This window comes from Scardinius erythrophthalmus (genome assembly GCF_964197995.2).
Source record: "Scardinius erythrophthalmus genome assembly, chromosome: 2".
In the NCBI taxonomy this organism is placed as follows: domain Eukaryota; kingdom Metazoa; phylum Chordata; class Actinopteri; order Cypriniformes; family Leuciscidae; genus Scardinius; species Scardinius erythrophthalmus.
In genome coordinates this window covers 32,557,386-32,585,156 of record NC_138222.1, presented here as the reverse complement: position 1 = coordinate 32,585,156, position 27,771 = coordinate 32,557,386, and the positions used below count along the sequence as shown (strand labels likewise).

At 37.3% G+C, this 27,771-nt stretch overlaps 1 protein-coding gene across 1 annotated transcript; it reads left to right on the top strand.

Moving 5' to 3' along the window:
* cdh5 (cadherin 5) lies at positions 1–27,554 on the top strand. The gene is made up of 12 exons (XM_081359307.1): positions 1–291; positions 5,851–6,078; positions 6,284–6,566; positions 6,893–7,006; positions 7,340–7,507; positions 7,615–7,796; positions 8,605–8,861; positions 8,996–9,132; positions 21,234–21,346; positions 21,451–21,553; positions 23,595–23,837; positions 24,818–27,554. Exons 2-12 carry the CDS (start codon positions 5,851–5,853, stop codon positions 25,300–25,302), a joined length of 2,313 nt encoding a protein of 770 aa, XP_081215433.1. The 5' UTR covers positions 1–291; the 3' UTR covers positions 25,303–27,554.
* Positions 27,555–27,771: the final 217 nt, after the last annotated feature.

The following is a 27,771-nucleotide window of genomic DNA, read 5'->3' as shown; positions in this document are numbered from 1 at the left end:
ACTGGTGGTCAGGGGGCTGCGAATGTTATCTGATTTTCCAGAGAGGGGTTTGGAGCTGGACTAAAGAGGCTGGGACAATAACAGGAAGCGGCCAGAGGAACGGCTGGGCTGATCACTTTTGCCACTGGAGTGGCCTGATTGTCCAGTGAGCAGCTCTGTTGGAGCTCAGACAGGTTCACATGCAGCTGGAAACAGACACCGCTGACCTGAAATTGAGGAGGATATAACTCGACTTTAAAATAAAAAGGGATTTTCAAATCAAGAACGACTGTTGAAGGGACCAAGACTCCGGTAGGTGATTTTTGTATGTATGTTATATATAGGCCTATATATATTATGCATATATTTGTCTTTCTAATGATATATTTCAAGTCAAAGCCATGAAGTTAATTCAAATTTTTTTCATCTTTTAATGACTGTATAATATATACTGTATGTGTGTGATTTACTTTAAATTATATTAAGTCATATTTCTAAAATGTATCTTTACAACAACAAAAAAAAACAAAAAACTCTGATTTGAATGATGCTTCCTGGACTAATAGGAAGGAAATTCCCAAGGAACACTGATTACCCATGGGAAGACGTTGAACTGGATGTAACATTTTATTTGGGGACAGACAAACAATAATAAATCCTTACACCATCTGTCCTTCTTTTTCTTGAAACAGCACAGCAGTTACAGGTTATTCTTAATGTCTCATCCCATATACCCCTGTAGGAATAATGTTTTAAGAGATGCAGAAATCAGTTCTATCACATCAGACAATGAAAGCCGATGATACAAATTATTAAAGGTCATGTAGTTCAGTCTATAAATAATATAAAACATGCTTGACGCTATGCATATACTTGTAAATGAAGAGAGGTGTACCAGATGAGTCAGAGGTGGGAACAGGTGCAATGCACACACTTCAGACAGTGACACCTTTAAAAGGTCTCTGGAACTTGTGACATGGAAGATATGGGATATAATGGAGGGAGAGTTGATGTATATCAGGCTGAATTTCCTAGAGGAGAGAGTAGGCAGATTGCAGATTGCTGGAAGCTGCTCCATGATTAAACCTATTTTAATCTAAAGCCCACACACACACACACACATATACACATACACAGAAAGACTTTCAAATGACTGGTTTAAACAACAATTGCTTTGGAAATGGTGTTCTTTTTAGAAATGCCAAATGATAAGAACAATGTTTGTATTAACCGCTTCAGTGTCAATGTAATGAGACTATAATGAGTCTCAGCTAGAAAGCTGTTGATAGCACTGCATTAAATTAAAAAAAAAATCTTTATGCTGAAAGAGGTGGTAGGGAATAAGAAGAAAAATATGTGATGGTTAACTTCAGACTTGTTTGATTGGAAATTATCTACTCTGTTTCCTAGGCAAAAATGTAATAGAAATGAAGGACGAGAGAGTTTTAGAACTAAACTGCAGTAAGGCTGTTGTTTTTAATATTGCACAATATAACAGAACCAGAAGTGCTTCTTACTGAATATGAGCGATAGACACAAGCCCGTCAAAAGTTTATACAGACAAGAAGTTAAAATAGAGTTACCAACATTTAGAAAACAATATGGCTTGTCCAATATTTTGTGCCAGTGAAACCAACAGAAAGCCAAAGCAGAATCAGCATTTGGAATTTAGTTTAGCAAACACAGACAAGTGTGCTGTTACATCCAGTGATATGTTACATCAAATATTAGCACTTATGGAACACTACTTATACAATAAAAGTATACTCTTAAAAGTTTTAATTAACTATTGTTTTTACTTGTTTGTTTTTTTTTTTTTTTTTTTTGTTTTTTTTCATTTTTATGAATTAAATAACTCAAACATACTTAAAAAACTTTTTTTTTTTTTTAATCTGAAATAACCCATTAAACACAAAAATATTTTTGACTTCATTTAATTTATACATTTCAACTTTTTTGGCATAAAAAGTTCTTCAAAACTGAGTCAAGAATCCTAGTGTTCTATATAGAATCCCATTGAACTATTGAGTGTATTGTACTCGGACATTGGCATTTTGACATTTACATTTGCCGAAAATAAGTTATTTATTAAGTTATTTAAGTATAATAACTGTTTTGAATGTTATAGCTTAGCAAAATAGTGGATAGTGAACAGCATTTCCCTTTTGTCCTTCAAACATTGATAATAACAATAAATGTTTCTTGAGCAGCAAATCAGCATATTAGAATAATTTCGTGAGGATCATGTGACACATGTATTTTATTTTTTAAATCAGACATGAATAAACATGAATAAACAGGAACATCTGAGTAGGAATGAACTCAAAGTGTAGTACATTTCTGAACCCGTTGTTATGAAGTGATGGCATTTTATACCTTATGTGAAAGTAATCATTTTGAGTGGAAGAGTCTCAAGCAAAACCCTCAAGCAAAGATTTAGCAAGTTGGGAACACTTAAGAAGCATAATCCACCTCATCTTAATATAATCATCTAAATGAGTCTAACATAAGAATGGTCCATCAAGCTAAAGCGTGTTATCTGGGATTGGAATATCCTCTGAATTTTTCAGGCACATAGTAGTCTGGATAATGTATTAGTATAGGCTTTTACAGTGTCACACAGAGTGTGCAGTTTCCCATGATTTAAAAGCATGCAGTCGAAAGATTGTGCGACAGGAGGAATCCTAATGAGACTGACAATTTAATGAAGGGTTTTTATAGTCGGAGATAACAATGGATTTCTTTCTTTCAGTCACACTTTATATTAGATGTCTTTAACATCAAAAAAGTTGTTTAGGTACAATATATTGTACTTGTATTGTGTTTACCTAAAAACACTTGCTGCTATGAGGTGTGATACTGCTTAGGTTAGGGACAGGTTTGGTGGTATGCACTGTAAAAATGTATATGAACAATAAGTTATGACAACATCAAAATAAGTTAAAGGTATAGCGGAGGATGTTTTACTTCCTGGTGGGTAACCTAAACTATTGGTCCTCCTAATTGTCAATCATTCTGGTGAATCAATCAAACTTTTCAAAAAGTGGAGAGGGCGGGTCTTATCTAAAATTTGGAAAGATCCTCCGCTATACCTTTAAGCAAACTTTTTTACAATTACAAGTTGTACAAGATTCAACTAATTTTTTTTTAAGAGTCAGTTTAATGCAATTTTAGTTGAAATAAGTTAAAGGGATGGTTGATTATGATTTCACTTTTTTAACTTTAGTTAATGTGTAATATAAACAACATCTGCAAAGCTACAATGCTCAAAGTTCAAAGCAAAGGAAGATATTTGCTTTTAAAGAAATCGCTTTTTAAGGACTACAACAAACGGCTGGTAGGGACTACAGGACATTCCTCCAGGGATAGTGACATCATCAATCCTAAAATTTACATAAACCCCGCCCCTGAGCACGATTTATAGATTATCAAGACAGATATGCTAACCAATGACTAAAAGATAACAACACATACTGTAAGCTACATAAATTCATCAACTAACCAATCAGAAATGTCCTGTTGCTTCTACATGTTGTCACTCTTTTTCTTGAGTCTCTCCATCATTGTCTGAATCCGGTTTGAACATAAAAGGCTAAAAGTTTTTGAAATTCAGTGCATGTCTGTGTGAGTCAGTGATGCGCGGGTCAATGTATAAACAACCCGCACCTGACCGACGTTTTCAACTAACCCGCCCGCAACTCGGACCGCAAAAAAAAAGAAAATATTGTACCCGACCCGCATTTTTTAAAAGTACTGTAGTAAATGCATAGCAAGAAGTACACCTGACAAAGCCAGCACTTTGGTCATCATCTTTCATTATTTCGGCAAATGGGCACTCCCCAGTCTACACATTTTCTCTTGCCGCCTCCATCTCTACCTGCAGACTGAGTTCGTGTGTCATCTTCGCGCCAGTTATTCAGCCATTAAAGTGTAGGCCTATGTATTTCATAGAAAATTGTGGAGCATGTGAGCGGAGTGGAGCGGGAGCGAGCAAGGAGCCCGAGCGGGTGGATCTTGGACAGAGCGCAGAGCGGCATTTTTAAAAGGACGGAGCGTCGCCCTATTTCCCCCTCCAATTTCGCTCCGTGCACACCACGATTCTGAAGCATGCTCAGTCTAGCCTGACTCAGTCTACTGTTGATGACTGCAAGATGGATTCTATTTTCAGTCAAAACCCGGCTCAATAATGGAGTTAAAAAAGTAGGCTACTTCAAAAAGGAAAATAAGAAGTCATACAGGTGTACTATAAAACTAACTATAATATGGTAGAAGAAAACGAATTTGGAGACATCGTTTCAGTCAGTAAAGATTCATTTTGGAATCTAAAAAGACACATCTCTTGAAAACATGCAGTGTGCTATGTGAACACGCTGGGAAGAAAGCAAAAGGTTAGCAGATTGAATACGGTAACTTGTAACAAAGTGTAAATTAAATATAGCGTAATATTCAAACAATTGATAGCCTACAAGCCCATTTAAATTTTAATCATGTGCGCTGTGCAAAAGTTCAGTTATAAGAATGTTGGCCTAATAGTTAATTTAGCCTACTTTTAAAACGTTTACGTATATTTTTTTATATTTTTGTTTATGTAAATTTTATTTATATTATTAGGCCTATTTATTCGTTTTATTTTACAGCAGTTTGTGTGTACAATGGATATAGGCTAAGCCCATTTAAATTTTAATCGTGTGAGTTGCGCAAAAGTTCACTTATCAAAATTCCGGCCTAATAGTAAATTTACTTTTAAAATTTTTATGTAGGCTATATTTTTTTATATATATAATTGTTATTTATATTATTAGGCCCATTTTTTCGTTTAATTTTACAGGACTTTGTGTAGGCTATATTCCTTCTTACATAGGCCTAATTTGTAATTTGAAATAAAACATTAGTATTTGAAAAATGTTGTTGTTGCTCAGTTCTTTTGGAGGTAAGGCTGTAGTCTAAGCCAAAAGTGATATACATGTAGATTTTTTTTCCCCTTTTTTGGAGCGCGCGGGGGGGGCGATTTGAGTGGAGCGCGGAGCAAACTGCGTTGAGCGCTGAGCGATGATGAGCGGAGCTTTGAGCGGGGGAGCGGAGGGGTGAACAGTTCCGTGAGTGATGAGCGGAGATTCTCACCGCTCCACTCCGCTCATATGCTCTCTTGTACTATATAAATTACAAAGGTTTAATTGCCATCTTTATTTCAAACAACCCGACTGACCGCGACCCGAATATCATTAAAATATTTTTGGATGACTCGTACAGGTGTGAGTCACTGGTGTGAGTGCAAGCTGTTGAAGCTCCGCCCTCTGTGCTGGGAGCAGCAGCTCATTTGCATTTAAAGGAACAGACACAAAACTGTGCGTTTTTGCTCACCATCAAAAATGTACAATTTTAACATGTTATATAAAAATATCTGTGGGGTATTTTGAGCTGAAACTTCACATACACACTCTGGGGACATCAAAGACTTATTTTACATCTTGTGAAAAGGGCATTATGCCACCCCTTTAAACATCCAAGTTGATCGTACTTAAAAAAAAAAATAATAATAAAAAATAAGGCAGCAACTTTTTCTTTACAGTGTGTGTAGGTTTAAGGGTGGGTTAAGGTTTAAGTCAACATTGATGTATATTACATAAATTAATTACAGCTGTGGTTACATGCGGGGGGGGGGGGTTACATTTAAGTACAATGTAAAAACATGTCTGTACACAATAATTGCATTGTATCAATTAATTAATTTAAAATGTTAGTATAATAATTAAGGACTTTCTTTCTTTCTTCGCAATATTAAACACATTTTGAGGCTAAAGTAACCATGTTTGAAAGACATGAATTAATGTATATATTTATGTTTTGTTGTTCCATTTATATGGTCCACAGATGATGAAACTGTCTGCCTGGAGGCAGATGACTGAGCCTGGATGCTGGGCAGGTATCATGGTCATGTTATGTACACTCAGCATGGGAGCTGATGTCCAGCAAGCTCTGAAAACACCCTCCATGCCGAGCACAGTACTCCAAAGACATAAGAGAGCTTGGACATGGAATAAACTTTATGTGAATGAGGAAACACCTTTGGAACAAAAACAAAAACAAACAATTGGAAAGGTATGGTTCTAAACCATAGTGCTAGTTTGAATATTATGCTAATCAACTGCTTTTTCAAATTTACATCAAAGGTTATTGAAGAGTCTTCTGAGGTGTTACTATATATAGTTTAAAAAAAGGCCTAATGAACAGAATCTTTATCATCTTTGTTTGACATTAAGCTTTCTTTTTTATATCCCTCTTTTCACTTCCTTTCTCTTTTTAGCTAGATAATACACTTTTCTCTGTGGACACAAGATACCTTCTCTCTGGAGAAGGTGCTAATGACATTTTTTCTGTAAATGACAATGGGGATGTCTTTGTCCATGAAAAGCTGGACCGGGAGAAGAAAAGTAAATACACGCTCAAGGCTTCATTAATCAACATTAAAAACAACCAGCAGATGGACGAAGTTTTTACATTTGTTATAGTAGTCATGGATGTTAATGACAATATACCTGTTTTTCCACCTGACCTCTCTGGATCTATCAGCGAGTCCTCTACAGCAGGTAACAGAGTATCATATGTTCTTTTCCTTTTTTTTTTCATGGAGGCCATACAGTATGTGACCCTGGACCACAAAACACATTCACCAATATAAAGACAGATGATATGGTATTACTTGAGCTTAAATTCATGGATTTATGAAATGTGGATGTTGCAGTACTCTAAAACAATACAAAATAACAGCATTATTTTATTTTATGCAAGATAAAAAAGATAAAAAATAAGTACACTTCTCACATTTATCTATATCAAAACTATTAAGTTACACTAAGAAAAAGTAACTACTATGATTTTTATTTTTGTGTTTATGTTTACATTATGTTTGTAGGATTGTTAGTAATGACAGTAAATGCGACTGATGCTGATGATCCCACCACTCCAAATGGAAAGATTGAGTACAGACTGCTAAATGGGACAGACCTCTTCAACATCAACAATAAAGGTATATTTACAGTATATACACACTCTACCCTACTCCACTCTACTCTACGTTTTTAAATTAAGTATTTTATGCTCATTCATTTTAAATTGAAATATTTTTACAATTTAAACTGTTTACAATTTATTTATTTTAATTTTAATCTATCTAAAAAAATGTAACTTATTCCTATGAAGGCATTCAGGAAATTTTCCGCATCATTACTCCAGTCTTTAGTGTCACATGATCCTTATTGATCCTTATTGGAAACTAGTATAAAAAAAAATCCAGTATTTTTTTATGTATATATATATATTTATTTATTTATTTATTTATTTATTTTATTTTTTTTTGTAGGTGAAATCCGTACATTGATAAGTGACCTTGACCGTGAGAAACAGAGTCAGTACCTAATTGCTATACATGCCAAAGATATACCAGGAAATATTAATGGGTATTCTGCTACTACCATTGTGACTATCAACATTACTGACATAAATGACAACATTGCCACATTCAAGACAGGTAAGTCAACTTAAAAACTGTAACTGAATATTTTGTAAAGACTCACTGCGTGTTAGACTAGAGTACTTTTAGAGTCAGTGCCAACAGAACGTATTTTTTTCCTGCAGGAAAATACCATTTTAATGTGAAAGAAGACAGCGAAATCGGATTTATAATTGGCACATTAGAGGTCGAGGACAAAGACGAGACACAAAACAAAGATCCAACTTTTACTATACACCAGCGATATGGTGAAATGTTTGGCATCAAACGAAATAATGAGAAAGATGGAATTCTTAGCCTCAAAGTGGTGAGTATTTCAAGCTTTAATACTTGGTTATTGACCAACTTGTTTTTTTAAGAATGCTGATTTTTTATTTTTTTCCTTATTACTCAAAAACACAGTCTAGCACAAAGTATTTTACAACAATACAGTGTGAAAAACATACTGCCATACTTAATGTAATCTGCATTTTACAGATCCAAAAATAATAATACCTGAAATAAATAATTAATACCCAAATATTAAAAATAATCAATTTATGAGTTCTATTGTATGACTGGTGCATTTTAATTCTGAACATGCCTGCAGATTAATATATGAAGTACTTCAGTTTAATAATAAACATTTCCAGCATGTCCTATTATATAAGAATGCAAAGTAACAAAAATGGAGGCATATGTCTGAACAGGGTTAACTATCAGGAGGAAACTTAATCCTTAAATTCTCTACTTAAGATCCCCCATAAAATCAATCAATCAATAAATAAATAAAAAGCATTCTAAAGGGGCACCACATTTCCAAATAGACTCCAGTGCTCTTTCTTGCTAAAGAAGCTATGAAAGTTTTTCCATTGCCATGTGTTCTATAGTAAATGTAACCAGTGATTGATGTTTAATACATGTAATTGTTCTGTTTTCCAAATTGAAGAGAAGCTTTCTTGGCAAAGCATTAGAGCAATATAAACTGGTTTTAAGTAATGTGATGTTACTGATGACAGAGGGAGGGGGATATGAATACTTAAGACTGAGCAATGCTTGATTTGAATCAAAGTTGAAATTGAAGCTCTTGTGCCTTTATTGTTATTTTGCTAATTTGTCTTTCCAATCACTTACAGCCTCTTGACTATGAAAAAGTAAAGACGTACACTTTTAGTGTAAACGTGGACGAGCACACAGTGTCTACAAAAGCAGATAACCGAGGACCAAACCTGCTGAAGAGAGCCGAAGTTTCCATCAATGTAATTGATGTCGACGAACCACCTGTTTTCAGCCAAACTGAATACACGTTCAGCATCTACGAGGGCCCCTTCAAGAACCCGCGCATTGGAGCTGTTTCAGCAAGGGATCCAGATAGTGCCGGTTTCAAAATACGGTATTAACTGAACTGTATTTTTATTCATGTATCAAAAAAGATGAAAGGCTTTCTGTGTTCTGCTGTACCGTCGTAAAGGTTATAGAGTAAACAGATGGAAGTAAGACTGACATTTAATCTAATGATCCCTTTAGGTACTCTATTGAAGACCAAAACTGTCCTGTAGCTGTGGATCCTGTACAAGGATACCTGTCTTTGAAGTGGGAACTGGACAGAGAGCAAGAATCCTCATACACATTCAAGGTTACAGCACATGAGGATAAACCAAATGGTAGGATATAAACAAGCTTTCACAACTTACCCATTTACACTACCAATCAAAAGTCTGCACACATCTTCATTTATTTATTTATTTATTTTTATCTTTTCTTTTCCACGTTTTAGAAAAGCAGTGAAGGCACATAACCCAAATGCCAGTATGGGAATAATTTTTTTCAAGAAATAAGTTGCACTTTTTATATTATTAGGGGCCAAGCACCGAAGGTGCGGAGGCACCTATTGTATCTGTTCCGTTTCTTATTATTATTATTATTATTATTATTATTATTATTCTTCCGCCATGGGAGTCTATGGCAGCCCATAGAACCGATTGCGGGAAAGTTGTTTTGGTTTGACATTCTGATAGAGGACCGTCTCAACATTAAATACACCAATTTTGGTGTTTCTAAGTCATTCCCTCTAGCGCCACCACCTGTCCAAAGTTTCACTTTTATTTTGCTAATAACTTTTGAACCGTAAGGCCAATCAGCGAAATTCTTTTTTCCTCTGATTCCTGAGCTCATGGCGATTCGATTGCACCCTATGACGTCATTTGCCGTCATAAAAATATGGCCGCCATCTTGAATTTTCAAAAAAAGCTACTTTTTCGAACTCGTCCTAGACGGTTTGTCCGATTTGCACGAAAATTGAACCAGATCATCTTCAGGTAGTGCTGACAAAAAGTTATGGAATTCAAATGGATTCGTCAAACCGTTTTCAATAAACGCACAAATACATTTTACGTAGCGCTAGCAAAAACAGTCGTAAGGCCGTATCTCCGCAACGGTTTATCGTATTCAGACCAAACTTGGTACTTGTACTCACAAGCATGACCTGAGGCTACATGCTGTGTTTCGGCGCAGCGCCACCTACTGGTCCGGAGATATGAAAAATGGCTATTTTTGCTTATAACTTCTGAACAGTTTGTCCAAAAATCATACAATTGGTCTCGTTAGATTCAGGGCAACATGCCGAGTCGACTGATATCCAATTTGACCATATCGGTCATTTTGGCTGTCGGCCATTTTGAATTTTGTGCTAAAATTCTGTATTTTATGAACGCATGAACGGATTGTTACGAAACGTGGTATGGGTCATCAGCACAATGCCCTGAATGAGCCTGAGAAGTTTCGAAACAGCGCCACCTAGTGGTGAATTTTTTTTTTCAAATGCTTATAACTTTGGGTGTGGTCGACTTATTTTCACGAAACTCATCTTTTTAGACTCCTGAATCGTTGCCGAGTCCTACGATACCAAACATACTAGGTTTCGCCTTACGGTTTGTGTAGCGTTGTGATTTAGCGCTTAAAAAACATTTGGCTATATCTTTGAAACCGCTAGTCCGATCGAGACGAAACCACCGTCAGAAGTTTGGAAACATAGGTCGATAGCTATACGCCAATGCCCAAATGCAAAAATATTGATGTTTAGGGGTACTAATTTCCAATCAAAGTCATGTGTCAGTCATTTTTTTCGTGTTTTTTCATATAAATGTCTATAACTCCGAAGCGAATTGAGATATTTTCACCAAAATTGACACACATATGTATGGGCTCACTCTGAGGACACGTAAAAAAAATTGTGGGACTGAGCCTCTTGGTGGCGCTATAATTGAACAAAATATGAAATTCCCATTGACTTCAATACAGTTTTGTGAAATAAAATGCTATACTAAACAAATGCATTGGTGTAATATTACGAAACTCAGATTGTGTCATCAGCACCATCCCCTGAAGGCAACCAAAATATTTCAAGACAGCGCCACCTAGTGGTCAAAAGTTATAACAAAATTTCCAAAAAGGCTAATAACTTTTGAATACATCTGGCTATTGAAATGCCACTGGTCTTAATAGATTCCTTGGGTCAAGCCGAGAACATAGATACCAAGTTTTCCTTATTTGGCCAAACTTCCTGTCCGCCATCTTGATTTTCATTCAAAACCTACTTTTTCGAACTCCTCCTAGACCGTTTGTCCGATTTTCACCAAAATCGAATCGTATCATCTCCAGACTGTGCCGACAAAAAGTTATGGATTTCGTGTCGATTGATGAAACCGTTTTCGTATAGCACAGCAGCAAAGTTGAGGCATGATGCCAAAATGACTATTCAGGCTTTATATCTGCAATGCCTTGACATATTGACACAAAACTTTGTATGTGTCACTGTCTCCTTACTCTGACCACACCACATCAATTTCGTAACAGCGCCACCTTTTGGTCAAAAGTGACAATCCATTAAATCATATTTTGAATCACTTTTTACATGATTTTTCAGCCATTTCGCCTAAAATCCTCTTTAAATGTCTTTAATTGCTCATTGTTGCAGTTGGTCTGACACTTTCAGACATGTTGGCATGTCTTGTCGTCTTATTCTGCTTGGCCCCGGTAATTGCTGCTTGCAGCTATATTTATTAGGGGCCAAGCACCGAAGGTGCGGAGGCACCTATTGTATCTGTTCCGTTTCTTATTATTATTAGGGGCCAAGCACCGAAGGTGCGGAGGCACCTATTGTATCTGTTCCGTTTCTTATTATTATTATTAGGGGCCAAGCACCGAAGGTGCGGAGGCACCTATTGTATCCGTTCGCGTTCTTATTAGGGGCCAAGCACCGAAGGTGCGGAGGCACCTATTGTTTTCGTTCCCGTTCTTATTATTATTATTATTATTATTATTCTTCCTTCTTCCGACTGGGAGTCTATGGCAGCCCATAGAACCGATCGCGGGAAAGTTGTAATGGTTTGACATTCTGATAGAGGACAGTCCCAACATTAAATACACCAATTTTGGTGTGTCTAAGTCATTCCCTCTAGCGCCACCAACTGTCCAAAGTTTCACTCATGTTTATGCTAATAACTTTTGAACCACAAGGGCTAGAAACAAAATTCTTTTTTCCTCTGATTTCTGAGCTCAGGGCGATTCGATTGCACCCTATGACGTCATTTTTCGTCATAATAATTTTTCCGCCATTTTGAATTTTCCGAAAAACCTACTTTTTCAAACTCCTCCTAGGCCGTTGCTCCAATTTCCACGAAAATTGAATCAGATCATCTTCAGACCATGCCGACAAAAAGTTATGGAATTCGTGTTGATTCATCAAACCGTTCTCGAATACCGCGCAAACAAATTTTACGTAGCGCTTGCGAAAACAGACACAAGCCAGTATCTCCTCAACACTTTATCATATTAAGACCAAACTTGGTACATCTCATCACAAGCATGACCTGAGGCAACATGCTGCGTTTCGGCACAGTGCCACCTACTGGTCCGGAGATATGAAAAATGGCTATTTTTGCTTATAACTTCTGAATGGTTTGTCCAAAAATCATAAAAGTGGTCTCGTTAGATTCAGGGCATCATGCTGAGTCGACTGATATCCAATTTTCCCCGATCAGCCATTTTGGCTGTCGGCCATTTTGAATTATGTGCTAAAATGCTGTATTTTATGAACGCGTGAACGTATCGTTACAAAACTCGGAATGGATCATCAGCACGATGCCCTGAAGGAGCCTGAGAAGTTTCGAAACAGTGCCACCTAGTGGTGAATTTTTTTTCCCAAATGCTTCCAAATGCTTATAACTTTGGGTGTGGTCGACTTATTTTCACGAGACTCATCTCATTAGAGTCCTGAATCGTTGCCGAGTCCCACGATACCAAACATGCTAGGTTTTGCCTTACGGTTTGTGTAGCGTTGTGATTTAGCGCTTAAAAAACATTTGGCTATATCTTCGAAACCGCTAGTCCGATCGAGACGAAACCACCTTCAGAAGTTTGGAAACATAGGTCGATAGCTATACGCCAATGCCCAAATGCGAAAATATTGATGTTTAGGGGTAGTAAATTCCAATCAAAGTCATGTGTCAGTCATTTTTTACGTGTTTTTTCATATAAATGTCTATAACTCCGAAGCGAATTGATATATTTTCACCAAAATCGACACACATATGTACGAGCTCACTCTGAGGACATGTAAAAAAAATGGTGGGACTCAGCCTCTTGGTAGCGCTATAATAGAACAAAACATGAAATTCCCATTGACTTCAATACAGTTTTGTGAAATAAAATGCTATACTAAACAAATGCATTGGTGTAATATTACAAAACTCAAAATGTGCCATCAGCACCATTCCCTGAAGGTACCCAAAATATTTCAAGACAGTGCCACCTAGTGGTCAAAAGTTATAACAACATTTCCAAAAAGGCTAATAACTTTTGAATAAATCTGGCTACTGAAATGCCACTGGTCTTAATAGATTCCTTGGGTCAAGCCGAGAACATAGATACCAAGTTTTCTTTATTTGGCCAAACTTCCTGTCCGCCATCTTGATTTTCATTCAAAACCTACTTTTTCGAACTCCTCCTAGACCGTTTGTCCGATTTTCACCAAAATCGAATCGTATCATCTCCAGACTGTGCTGACTAAAAGTTATGGATTTCGTGTCTATAGACGAAACCGTTTTCGTATAGCGTAGCAGCAAACTTGAGGCATGATGCTAAAAGCACTATTCAGGCTTTATCTCTGCAATGCCTTGACATATTGACACCAAACTTTGTATGTGTCATTGTCACTTCACTCTGACCACATCACATCACATTTGTAACTGTGCCACCTATTGGTCGAAAGTGATAATCCATCAAATCATATTTTGAATGACTTTTTATATGATTTTTCAGCCATTTCGCCTAAAATCCTCTTTAAATGTATTTAATTGCTCATTGTTGCAGATGGTCTGACACCTTCAGCCATGTTGGCATATCCTGTCATCTGCTTGCGCTTGGCCCCGATAATTGCTGCTTGCAGCTATATTTATTATTATTCTTCTTCTTCTTCTTCCGCTCTGGGAGTCTATGGCAGCCCATAGAACCGATTGCGGGAAAGTTGTTTTGGTTTGACATTCTGATAGAGGACAGTCCCAACATTAAGTACACCAATTTTGGTGTGTCTAAGTCATTCCCTCTAGCGCCACCACCTGTCCAAAGTTTCACTTTTACTTTGCTAATAACTTTTGAACCGTAAGGCCAATCAGCGAAATCCTTTTTTCCTCTGATTCCTGAGCTCATGACGATTCGATTGCACCCTATATCGTCATTTTCCGTCATAAAAACATGGCCGCCATTTTGAATTTTCCTAAAAAGGTACTTTTTCGAACTCGTCCTAGACGGTTTGTCCGATTTGTACCAAAATTGAACCAGATCATCTTCAGGCAGTGCTGACCAAAAGTTATGGAATTCAAATTGATTCGTCAAACCGTTTTCGATAAACGCTCGAACAAATTTTACGTAGCGCTTGCAAAAACAGTCGTAAGGCTGTATCTCCGCAACGCTTTATCGTATTCAGACCAAACTTGGTACATGTACTCACAAGCATGACCTGAGGCTACATGCTGCGTTTCGGCACAGCGCCACCTACAGGTCCGGAGATATGAAAAATGGCAATTTTTGCTTATAACTTCTGAACAGTTTGTCCAAAAATCATAAAATTGGTCTTGATAGATTCAGGGCGTCATGCCGAGTCGACTGATATCCAATTTTGCCATATCGGCCAATTTGACTGTCGGCCATTTTGAATTTTGTGCTAAAATGCTGTATTTTAACAACGCATGAACGGATTGTTACGAAACTTGGTATGGGTCATCAGCACGATGTCCTGAAGGAGTGTGAGAAGTTTCGAAACAGCGCCACCTAGTGGTGAATTTTTTTTTTCAAATGCTTATAACTTTGGGTGTGATCGACTTATTTTCACGAAACTCATCTCATTGGACTCCTGAATCGTTGCCGAGTCCAACGATACCAAACATGTTAGGTTTCGCCTAACGGTTTGTGTAGCATTGTGATTTAGCGCTTAAAAAACATTAGGCTATATCTTCGAAACCGTTTGTCCGATTGAGACGAAACCACCGTCAGAAGTTTGCAATCATAGCTTGTTAACTATACGCTAATACCCAAATGTGAAAATATTGATGTTTAGGGGTAGTAATATTCAATCAAAGTCATGTGTCAGCCATTTTTTACGTGTTTTTTCATATAAATGTCTATAACTCCGAAGCAAATTGAGATTTTTGCACCAAAATCGACACATATATGTATGGGCTCACTCTGATGACACATAAAAAAAATGGTGGGACTGAGCCTCTTGGTGGCGCTATAATAGAACAAAACATGAAATTCCCATTGATTTCAATAGAGTTTTGTGAAATAAAATGCTATACTAAACAAATGCATTGGTGTAATATTACGAAACTCAGAATGTGCCTTCAGCACCATCCCCTGAAGGTACTCAAAATATTTCGAAACAGCGCCACCTAGTGGTCAAAAGTTATAATAAAATTTCCAAAAAGGCTAATAACTTTTGAATAAATCTGTCTATTGAAATGCCACTGGTCTTAATAGATTCCTTGGGTCAAGCCGAGAACATAGATACCAAGTTTTCCTTATTTGGCCGAACTTCCTGTCCGCCATCTTGATGTTCAGTCAAAACCTACTTTTTCGAACTCCTCCTAGACCGTTTGTCCGATTTTCACCAAAATCGAATCGTATCATCTCCAGACCGTGCCGACTAAAAGTTATGGATTTCGTGTCGATAGACGAAACCGTTTTCGTATAGCGCAGCAGCAAAGTTGAGGCATGATGCTAATAGCACTATTCAGGCTTTATCTCTGCAATGCCTTGACATATTGACACCAAACTTTGTATGTGTCATTGTCATTTCACTCTGACCACATCACATCAGTTTTGTAACTGCGCCACCTATTGGTCGAAAGTGATAATCCATAAAATCATATTTTTAATTATTGTTTCTATGATTTTTCAGGCATTTTGCATAAAATCCTCTTTAAAGTCTATAATTGCTCATTGTTGCAGTTGGTCTGACACTTTCAGACATGTTGGCATGTCTTGTCGTCTTATTCTGCTTGGCCCCGGTAATTGCTGCTTGCAGCTATATTTAGGGGCCAAGCACCGAAGGTGCGGAGGCACCTATTGTATCTGTTCCCGTTCTTATTAGGGGCCAAGCACCGAAGGTGCGGAGGCACCTATTGTGTTTGTTCCGGTTCTTATTATTATTATTAGGGGCCAAGCACCGAAGGTGCGGAGGCACCTATTGTATCTGTTCCCGTTCTTATTATTATTCTTCATTTTTCCGACTGGGAGTCTATGGCAGCCCATAGAACCGATTACGGGAAAGTTGTTTTGGTTTGACATTCTGATAGAGGACATTCCCAACATTAAATACACCAATTTTGGTGTTTCTAAGTCATTCCCTCTAGCGCCACCACCTGTCCAAAGTTTCACTTTTATTATGCTAATAACTTTTGAACCGTAAGGCCAATCAACAAAATTATTTTTTCCTCTGTTTCCTGAGCTCATACCGATTCGATTGCACCCTATGACGTCATTTTCCGTCATATAAATATGGCCGCCATTTTGAATTTTTCTAAAAACCTACTTTTTCGAACTCGTCCTAGACGGTTTGTCCGATTTGCACGAAAATTGAACCAGATCCTCTTCAGGCAGTGCTGACCAAAAGTTATGGAATTCAAATTGATTCGTCAAACCGTTTTCGATAAACACTCAAACTAATTTTACGTAGCGGCTGCAAAAACAGTCGTAAGGGTGTATCTCCGCAACGCTTTATCGTATTCAGACCAGACTTGGTACAAGTCATCACAAGCATGACCTGAGGCAACATGCTGTGTTTTGGCGCAGCGCCACCTACTGGTCCGGAGATATGAAAAATGGCTATTTTTGCTTATAACTTCTGAACAGTTTGTCCAAAAATCATAAAATTGGTCTTGTTAGATTCAGGGCGACATGCCGAGTCGACTGATATCCAATTTTGCCATATCGGCCATTTTGACTGTCGGCCATTTTGAATTTTGTGCTAAAATGCTGTATTTTAACAATGCATGAACGGATTGTTACGAATCTTGGTATGGGTCATCAGCACGATGTCCTGAAGAAGTGTGAGAAGTTTCGAAACAGCGCCACCTAGTGGTGAATTTTTTTTTTCAAATGCTTATAACTTTGGGTGTGGTCGACTTATTTTCACGAAACTCATCTCATTAGACTCCTGAATTGTTGCCGAGTCCAACGATACCAAACATGCTAGGTTTTGCCTTACGGTTTGTGTAGCGTTGTGATTTAGCGCTTAAAAAACAGTAGGCTATATCTTCGAAACCGATTGTCCGATCGAGACGAAACCACCGTCAGAAGTTTGGAAACATAGGTCGATAGCTATACGCCAATGCCCAAATGCGAAAATATTGATGTTTAGGGGTAGTAATATTCAATCAAAGTCATGTGTCAGTCATTTTTTACGTGTTTTTTCATATAAATGTCTATAACTCCGAAGCAAATTGAGATTTTTGCACCAAAATCGACACATATATGTATGGGCTCACTCTGAGGACACATAAAAAAAATGGTGGGACTGAGCCTCTTGGTGGCGCTATAATAGAACAAAACATGAAATTCCCATTGACTTCAATGCAGTTTTGTGAAATAAAATGCTATACTTAACAAATGCATTGGTGTAATATTACGAAACTCAGAATGTGCCATCAGCACCATCCCCTGAAGGTACCCAAAATATTTAGAGACAGCGCCACCTAGTGGTCAAAAGTTATAACAACATTTCCAAAACTGCTAATAACTTTTGAATACATCAGCCTATGTAAATGCCACTGGTCTTTATAGATTCCTTGGGTCAAGCCGAGAACATAGATACCAAATTTTCCTTATTTGGTCAAACTTCTTGTCCGCCATCTTGATTTTCATTCAAAACCTACTTTTTCAAACTCCTCCTAGACCGTTTGTCCGATTTTCACCAAAATCGAATCGTATCATCTCCAGACCGTGCCGACTAAAAGTTATGGATTTCGTGTCGATAGACGAAACCGTTTTCGTATAGCGCAGCAGCAAAGTTGAGGCATAATGCTAATAGCACTAATTCAGGCTTTATCTCTGCAATGCCTTGACATATTGACACCAAACTTTGTATGTGTCATTGTAACTTCACTCTGACCACATCACATCAGTTTTGTAACTGCGCCACCTATTGGTCGAAAGTGATAATCCATCAAATCATATTTTTAATTATTGTTTCTATGATTTTTCAGGCATTTTGCCAAAAATCCTCTTTAAATGTCTTTAATTGCTCATTGTTGCAGTTGGTCTGACACTTGCAGACATGTTGGCATGTCTTGTCGTCTTATTCTGCTTGGCCCCGGTAATGGCTGCTTGCAGCTATATTTAGGGGCCAAGCACCGAAGGTGCGGAGGCACCTATTGTATCTGTTCCGTTTCTTATTATTAGGGGCCAAGCACCGAAGGTGCGGAGGCACCTATTGTTTTCGTTCGCGTTCTTATTATTATTATTATTATTATTATTATTCTTCATTTTTCCGACTGGGAGTCTATGACAGCCCATAGAACCGATTGCGGGAAAGTTGTTTTGGTTTGACATTCTGATAGAGGACCGTCTCAACATTAAATACACCAATTTTGGTGTTTCTAAGTCATTCCCTCTAGCGCCACCACCTGTCCAAAGTTTCACTTTTATTTTGCTAATAACTTTTGAACCAAAAGGCCAATCAGCGAAATTCTTTTTTCCTCTGATTCCTGAGCTCATGGCGATTCGATTGCACCCTATGACGTCATTTTCCGTCATAAAAATATGGCCGCCATCTTGAATTTTCAAAAAAAGCTACTTTTTCGAACTCGTCCTAGACGGTTTGTCCGATTTGCACGAAAATTGAACCAGATCATCTTCAGGTAGTGCTGACAAAAAGTTATGGAATTCAAATGGATTCGTCAAACCGTTTTCGATAAACGCACAAATACATTTTACGTAGCGCTAGCAAAAACAGTCGTAAGGCCGTATCTCCGCAACGGTTTATCGTATTCAGACCAAACTTGGTACATGTACTCACAAGCATGACCTGAGGCTACATGCTGTGTTTCGGCGCAGCGCCACCTACTGGTCCGGAGATATGAAAAATGGCTATTTTTGCTTATAACTTCTGAACAGTTTGTCCAAAAATCATACAATTGGTCTCGTTAGATTCAGGGCAACATGCCGAGTCGACTGATATCCAATTTGACCATATCGGTCATTTTGGCTGTCGGCCATTTTGAATTTTGTGCTAAAATTCTGTATTTTATGAACGCATGAACGGATTGTTACGAAACGTGGTATGGGTCATCAGCACAATGCCCTGAATGAGCCTGAGAAGTTTCGAAACAGCGCCACCTAGTGGTGAATTTTTTTTTTCAAATGCTTATAACTTTGGGTGTGGTCGACTTATTTTCACGAAACTCATCTTTTTAGACTCCTGAATCGTTGCCGAGTCCTACGATACCAAACATGCTAGGTTTTGCCTTACGGTTTGTGTAACGTTGTGATTTAGCGCTTAAAAAACATTTGGCTATATCTTTGAAACCGCTAGTCCGATCGAGACGAAACCACCGTCAGAAGTTTGGAAACATAGGTCGATAGCTATACGCCAATGCCCAAATGCGAAAATATTGATGTTTAGGGGTACTAATTTCCAATCAAAGTCATGTGTCAGTCATTTTTTTCGTGTTTTTTCATATAAATGTCTATAACTCCGCAGCGAATTGAGATATTTTCACCAAAATTGACACACATATGTATGGGCTCACTCTGAGGACACGTAAAAAAAATTGTGGGACTGAGCCTCTTGGTGGCGCTATAATTGAACAAAATATGAAATTCCCATTGACTTCAATACAGTTTTGTGAAATAAAATGCTATACTAAACAAATGCATTGGTGTAATATTACGAAACTCAGATTGTGTCATCAGCACCATCCCCTGAAGGCAACCAAAATATTTCAAGACAGCGCCACCTAGTGGTCAAAAGTTATAACAAAATTTCCAAAAAGGCTAATAACTTTTGAATAAATCTGGCTATTGAAATGCCACGGGTCTTAATAGATTCCTTGGGTCAAGCCGAGAACATAGATACCAAGTTTTCCTTATTTGGCCAAACTTCCTGTCCGCCATCTTGATTTTCATTCAAAACCTACTTTTTCGAACTCCTCCTAGACCGTTTGTCCGATTTTCACCAAAATCGAATCGTATCATCTCCAGACTGTGCCGACAAAAAGTTATGGATTTCGTGTCGATTGATGAAACCGTTTTCGTATAGCACAGCAGCAAAGTTGAGGCATGATGCCAAAATGACTATTCAGGCTTTATATCTGCAATGCCTCGACATATTGACACAAAACTTTGTATGTGTCACTGTCTCCTTACTCTGACCACACCACATCAATTTCGTAACAGCGCCACCTTTTGGTCAAAAGTGACAATCCATTAAATCATATTTTGAATCACTTTTTACATGATTTTTCAGCCATTTCGCCTAAAATCCTCTTTAAATGTCTTTAATTGCTCGTTGTTGCAGTTGGTCTGACACTTTCAGACATGTTGGCATGTCTTGTCGTCTTATTCTGCTTGGCCCCGGTAATGGCTGCTTGCAGCTATATTTATTATTATTATTAAATGAAATGTTGAATTCATGCATAAGCACAATTTATATTTGTAATAATAATTTAAGAAGTTTTGTGTAAGCCTTTCAATTAACATAATATTTACATAATTCATATAAGTGTGTCCAGACATTTAGTATTTGTGTTTCCAAAATATAAACTATCTCGGGCTATTGTGATTTCAGTGTTAATAAAATACTGGGGGGATCACAAAGTCACTGAATTAGCTCTGGCTAAGTTATCTAATCAAGGATTTGTTTCAAGAAACCCAACAAAATGTGACTTCTGGATACTGTTTTGTTTTAACTGTGCTAATTATTGTCGTTGTTGTTGTTTGCAACTTTGGTTAGTACTTTGGTTTAATAAAAATGTATAGCAAAAAATGGTAGTTAAATTGTTTTTATAAAAGAAGAATTAACAAAAAAAAAAAAAAAAACTAGACAAGCACCAGTAATATACTGAATGAACTTTTTTGATGGAGTTCGTAGTTAATAATAGGTTTGACAAGATTGAATAAAATAGGCATCTCATCATGATCATCATTATCATCATCACAGACAATAATAAAAAAACGATCGTTTTGTTTTTCTTCTCTGATTTCTCAGGCCTAAAGTCCTATGCAATGGTTAATCTAAAGGTTCTTGACATTAACGACAATGAACCAGAACTAACTAATGGGAGCTACGTGTATGTTTGTGAGAGTGATAAACCTGGAACAGTAAGGAATTACCTAAATACATTTCACATTATTACATTTATAATGACTTTCCTTTAGATAGGCCTATCTATTTCCATAATCCTTAATTTATTACCCTTTTGCAGATCATTGGGACTATTGGTGCCTACGACAAGGATGAAAATTCAGGCAGGTTTCGCTTCACCCTGACAAAAAAGAGCTCAAACTTTTCCCTTCTTGATAACGGAGGTAAGAAAAATTATGTTCACTAAAATTGATCCGTATAGTAGTGCTAATCATCTTCAATCAATTGTTCTACCATTATAAATATAGGATAATGTTTGTAACATTGAGTTTAAAAAGGGTGTTTCTAGTGCAGGTATACTTTTTCTTCATGATGGACATCAAGATTGTTTTATCCTTAGTCCCTGAACTACTCCAAAGCAAACTAACTGCTGATCATAGTGTAATCATGCATAAAAAGAATAGAAATAAACCCACCAAAGTACTCTAAAATGCATTAGGTACAAGCTTTCTAAAAGCAGCAGCCCTGCACAATAAATCTATGATCTGACACTCCATGTTCTAAATGTGCCAGACTGAGGAACATTTTCAGAACACTGGTTTCTTTCCTCGCAGCTGTGTAATGAACTAAAATGACAGATTACTAATTTTAAACTGGCAGAAAGTAGGTTGTTAAGGTGCCTTGACTGGAACTAATAAATATGTCTTGGAGTTTTCTTTTTAATAAAAATGACAAATCAGCATATTTAAATGATTTTTAAAGGATCACCGACTGAAGAGACAGAAAATTCTGCTTTGTCATCACAGGAATAAATTACATTTTAAAATATATTAAAATAGAAAACAGTTAATTAAAGGAGAACTTGGTAACTTTTTTAACTTAATAAAACTGTCTAGAAATCATTTGGATGGTTAAACAACCTGTTCTGGTGATATTGGTGACTTTCCCCACTCCCCCCAGCGTTCCCAGGCGGAAAACCAACCTTGCAACTTGGGGACTACCGTCCCGGCAAGATAGAAATTGGAAGTCTCGTGAGAAGCGAGAATGAGAACGAGAACGAGCGCGAAACACGAATTGCTTTACGGCAATTCGACATAAACACACACGCATGTATGATGTATTACCCACCTCGGTAGATATAGCTCCACACGATACAGTTGGTTTTCTCCGATCATAACAAACGCACATGAGCAGCGGTAGAGAGGGGGAGGAGGCCGCCGCAAGTGAGTTTTTTACGACCGTGTTGTGAAATATACGCCCCCCCACAGCTGTAGGGGGAGCTCGTGGGGAAAACATGCGACAACAAAAGGGAAAATCAGCGAAGAAGTGACTAGAGTTCGCTAGAGTTGCCGAGTTCTCCTTTTACAGTTCATTTAAAAAGAAACATTAAAACACTGTAACTACAGGTCAACTAACTCTCAAACTGCTAGTAGACTGTTAAGTAAAGTTTAGTAGAATAAGTAGTTGCAAAGTTACTTATAGTCAGTAGAATATCAATTGGAGGACTATCACAATAAAGTGTTAGCATATATTTAGCAGACAGACTAATACTCCAATGACTGGTAGTTGACATGTAGTTGCAAAATAGTAGAATGTCTAAAGTGGACCTTCGAAATAAAGCGTTACCAAAAATCCAACGCTATCTCACGACTAATACGTACGAATTCGTACGAGTGAGTAAAAGGTGGCTAATTCGTATGATTTGTGTAAACCTGATGGGTAGATTTAGGGGCGGGGTCAGGGTACAAATTCACACAAATTGGGCAACTCGTAAAATATGTAAGATTTAAAAAATCGAATTGCAGTGCGATCGGGTTGTAAATTCTTACCGATGCTAAACTTTTGAACAGTAGTGTACATGTTTTAAATTATTTATTAATGTAATCTATAAAATAATTTATTTTATTCCTAGCCATGTATTCAGTGACAAAAGAATGTTTCTTTTTATAACTGCAACTGGCTTTCCTCAAAATGTGCTGGAGCATTTCATTTCATGCCACATGAATGCCAAAGTGAAGATTTACTCTTCCTACTATTGTGTGAAATGGGATATTCTTAGGCCTGGTTGCATTGAATTGTCACAAGAATCTCAGCAAAATTTCCCTCAAAGCATCAACAGAAAACAAAAGCAGAGTTCAATGACAACAATAGCACTGCTGATGAAAATTGTTAGCTTTGCACCTGTGGCAAACATAGTCCGACATTTCCCTTGAATAAGAGCACAATTAAAAACTGCATCTCTTCAATTATTAATATTCATTGTAGACAACACTTCGAGAATTGAGCTGAAGCAAGGAGGTTTCAGTACAGAGCACTCAGTGGAACATGTGCTCGAAATCGAAATCACTGATGGAGGTACACCAGAAAAGAAGAGCATTAACCCACTCCCGATCAAAGTGTGCAAATGCCAGCCGGGACGACGGATAGAGTACTGTAAGGCCTACGCCCAGGCCGGAATGAGCGTCAGCGCCCTCTTAGCCATTCTTCTCTGCATCGTCACCATCCTGGGTATGTTTACAGACATCTCTTATCTCATTTGCTTTTCTTCTTTCTGTTGCAAAGATATCCTTGCAAGGCCAATGACACATTCTTTATTCTTTAACAAAAAAAAGGAAACACATTTTTAAAAACCAAAAGCAAAACAGGTTATGAAGGATTCATGACATGACATGAGAGTTATCATATTAATAATACATGCAAACATTTTAAATCCTGTCTTTGAGGAAAGGCTTTTCTCCGTAATTTCCCAAGTGGAGACGGTGTTTATTTAATTCACAATCTTTGGATCCTTTAAGTATAAATAACCCAGGGACCAAACAGTCTAAATAAGAGCATGTAAGAGAGGCACTTAGCTCCATATTCTCTGTCATTGTCATTGTTGGTTAGTTCACTGTATGTGATGAGATGTTGTGCACTCTCAGAAATAAAGGTACAAAAGATGTCACTGGAGTGGTACCTTTTTTAAAAGTTACACTTTTGTACATTATTTAACTCTAAAAGGTGCATATTAGTACAGACACATATTATTCCTTTGTTGTAAGTCACTTTGGATAAAAATGTCTGCTAAATTCATACATGTAAATGTAAAGTGTACATATCAGTACCTAAATGGTACTAATATCAGATTTTGTACTTTTTTTCTGAGTGTGAGATGAAGACATTTTGCTTGCGTCTGTACACCTTTTCTTGTGTGAAACAAGAGAGGAGTGATGCCAATTAAAAGACAATCCACTGATCTGCACTCACACCATGAGATAGACGAGAAGTGTTGAGGTTCATGTACTCCCATGATAATGAGAGACTTTCAATACTACGGCTATTTTAAAATTCTCACAGGTTCCACTTTATGATATTTTACTTGTGCTGTCAATACAAATTTTATAATGAGTTTATATTACAGAAATAAACAGGAAGATGTTAAAATGATTATTTGTGAATGCCAAAAAAAAGAGATTATTTTGATATTGTGTTTATTTCTCATATATTAGTCATCGTCATCCTCTTTGTGTTGCGGAGGCGCTATCAGAAAGACGTTTTGGTCACCAAGTCGTCTGGCGAGATCCACGAGCAGCTGGTGAGATATGACGAAGAGGGCGGTGGAGAGATGGACACCAATGGTTATGACGTCTCCATCCTGACCTCCGCCTGTCACGACAGCAGCTTTCGGCCTGCCGCGGGGCCTTCGCTTTATGCCATAGTGAAGAAACCTCCTGCTTGTAAGGGTGACATGGCCATGATGATCGAGGTGAAGAAGGATGAGGCGGACCATGACCGTGATGGGATTCCCTACGATACTTTACACATCTATGGTTATGAGGGATCTGAATCCCTGGCCGGTTCCCTCAGCTCTTTGGACTCGTCCTCCAGTGGATCCAATTTGGACTATGACTTCTTAAATGAGTGGGGACCTCGTTTCAGGACCCTGGCTCAGCTCTATGGAGTAGACGGCTCTGATACCGATAGCTCCTACTGATTCTAGACTGAAGCCCGTTGTCATCAGGTGGTCGTCCTAGGAAGACACATGGAGACTGCTGTCTTCTCTTCAAGGGAATTTTTGTAAGGGTCCCTTTAAGAAAGTGATTAAGAAGTGCCAATATTTGTTTCCTTCGAGCATTGTTATGAAATTATGACGAGCACTACTACTGTATTTGTAATTTTCATAGAATAAGTGTATGTTGGTAGAATAACTTGCCTTGGTCTTTTAGACTGTTTTTTGTCTAGGTGGAATTTTAGAAAACAGCATTGGACATTGGTTGGACAAATTCACTTTTAGGCTGTATTATCTTTATAGCAGATTTGAATTTGTGTTCACACAATATATGTGTTCTTTCTTGTTCACACCATTTTGTGGAGGATTTTTTTTATTATTATTATTATTATTATTTTGCTTATTGCCTCTATTGTATTACTCAACACAATCTCATGAAAAAGCGTAACCATTTAACTTTTTTGGGAAAATTGATAAATCATTTGTATGAATTAGTATGATAAGATTCATGTGAAAACATTCCCCATCCCTAAACCTAACTGTCAGGGAGTGGAATATAAACCACATGAAAACATACAATTACAAATGAGATCATACAAATTAATACGAATTTGCATCCAATTCTCCAAACCGTGAAAGTTATGAGTCGCAACGATTCTGTAAAAACCTTCAGTTTGTGTTTATCTCTTTCTTTTTTTTCTATGTATACAAGTGTTTTCTGGACTCACAGTCAGAGTAATTGTGAAGCCAGCTTTGTTCAGCAGACTCTTCTCATCAGGAAAACTACTGTATTGCCATGGGAGCAACAGAGGAAGTGGTGATAGCAGTACTTTGAAAGAATTAAAGGCTACTCCAAGTTTATTTGACAGGAATCATCAGCACATCGATTGTTATGTATAAAGCCCAAATCTCAAAGGTCAACCATAATAAGGCAATTGCAGACGTCTCAGGAAATGTGTAGTGAGTTGTATGCCTGTTGAAATGTGAGAAGTGGTCTCAATAACTGTACTACCATGTGAATTATAAGCGTGGCTATTTAACAGCATCAAATGAAAATAATGCAAAGCTGAAATTGCTAAATGTTATTTTGATGATTGTTAAAACCAACACTGGCCAGCCAGTGTCTTGGCAATATTGTTCATCCTTCATTCAAGACTAAATAGACAAAAGGATCTCCTTCCATTGAAAAAATGTGTAAACTGTCTTTATACCTTAAACAATTTACCTCTGTGCACAAACCTATTTCCCCCATTAACCATGGGCACAATATGTGGAAGCCACCTTCTCACTTTCCTGTAGGGAATTACATGCCAAGTACTGTTCTACCGTCTTGTTTAAAATGACCAGCTCCATCACCGAAATGTCAACTTCCTGTCTGTGTGAGCACAAGGAAACGCACTTCCTGTTCCCTTATCTTTCAAGTGAAGGAACAGATTGAAACCGTTTTCCTGTTTTCTTGTCTTGGAGGGATAAAGAAAGAAATCTTAGGAGAGCAGGAAAATGCTAAAGAACAACAGAAATCACACTGTCTTGGTCATAAAGCATTGTCCTTCAAGACAAAAGGTGCTGCTCTTGAATGTTTTTTTTTTATTTTATTTTTATTTTAGGGGAATATCTTGTAGTTCTAAATGTATCTTTATCATTCTGGTTGTAGAATTAGATGTTTAATCAATATACTGTATAACTGCTGGTCAAATACTATTATAAGTAATACTATTACAAAAAAGCTGGAACTGTTTAACTGAAATAAGTTGGGACTTTCAATAGACTGTATGTGATTGTTACCTATTGTTATCTTATTTCATCTTAGTGAATTAGCGCTTACTGACATAATGGCCTGTTTAAAAGTGTGTAGTGTGATGTATGAACATTTTTCTAATCAAACAGATGTTTCTGAGATTTGATGAGGAGGAGGTCCAGTAGATGTCAGTGTTGGGTAGCCAGACTAAACATTTCAGTATGTGGTTATTTTGTATGTGTCAGAGGGTCAACAATATGTGCCTTTTTTTCTATTGTTTCTATTGTTAAAATATAATTTTTTGTTTTCTCTTTTAAAACTGCCAATTTTGTATTTGAATAAACTTCACATTCCATAAAATGCTTTCATTATCATTAATTTAAAATAAATTGTAGGATACAGTTTAATGAGAAAAACGTCATGTTTTGATCTTCATGTTTTAATGACAAAATATGAAATAAGGGCTCCTTTACCTCTGAACAATAAAGTGTAAAGATAGGAGAGTGTGTGTGTCTCATTAAACCAATGTTGTCTGGGTAGCAGAATGTGCCTTGAGGTGAAAATTCATAATGTCTGTTGTTTATCGAGCAGACAAACAGATCACACAGATAGCAGCACATTAGCGGAAATTCCACAGTGATGTCACGCCTAAATCTGTGAGACACCCAGCTGGGACTTCCTGAGGCTTCAGACTCTGACACTCATAGTGTTCACAG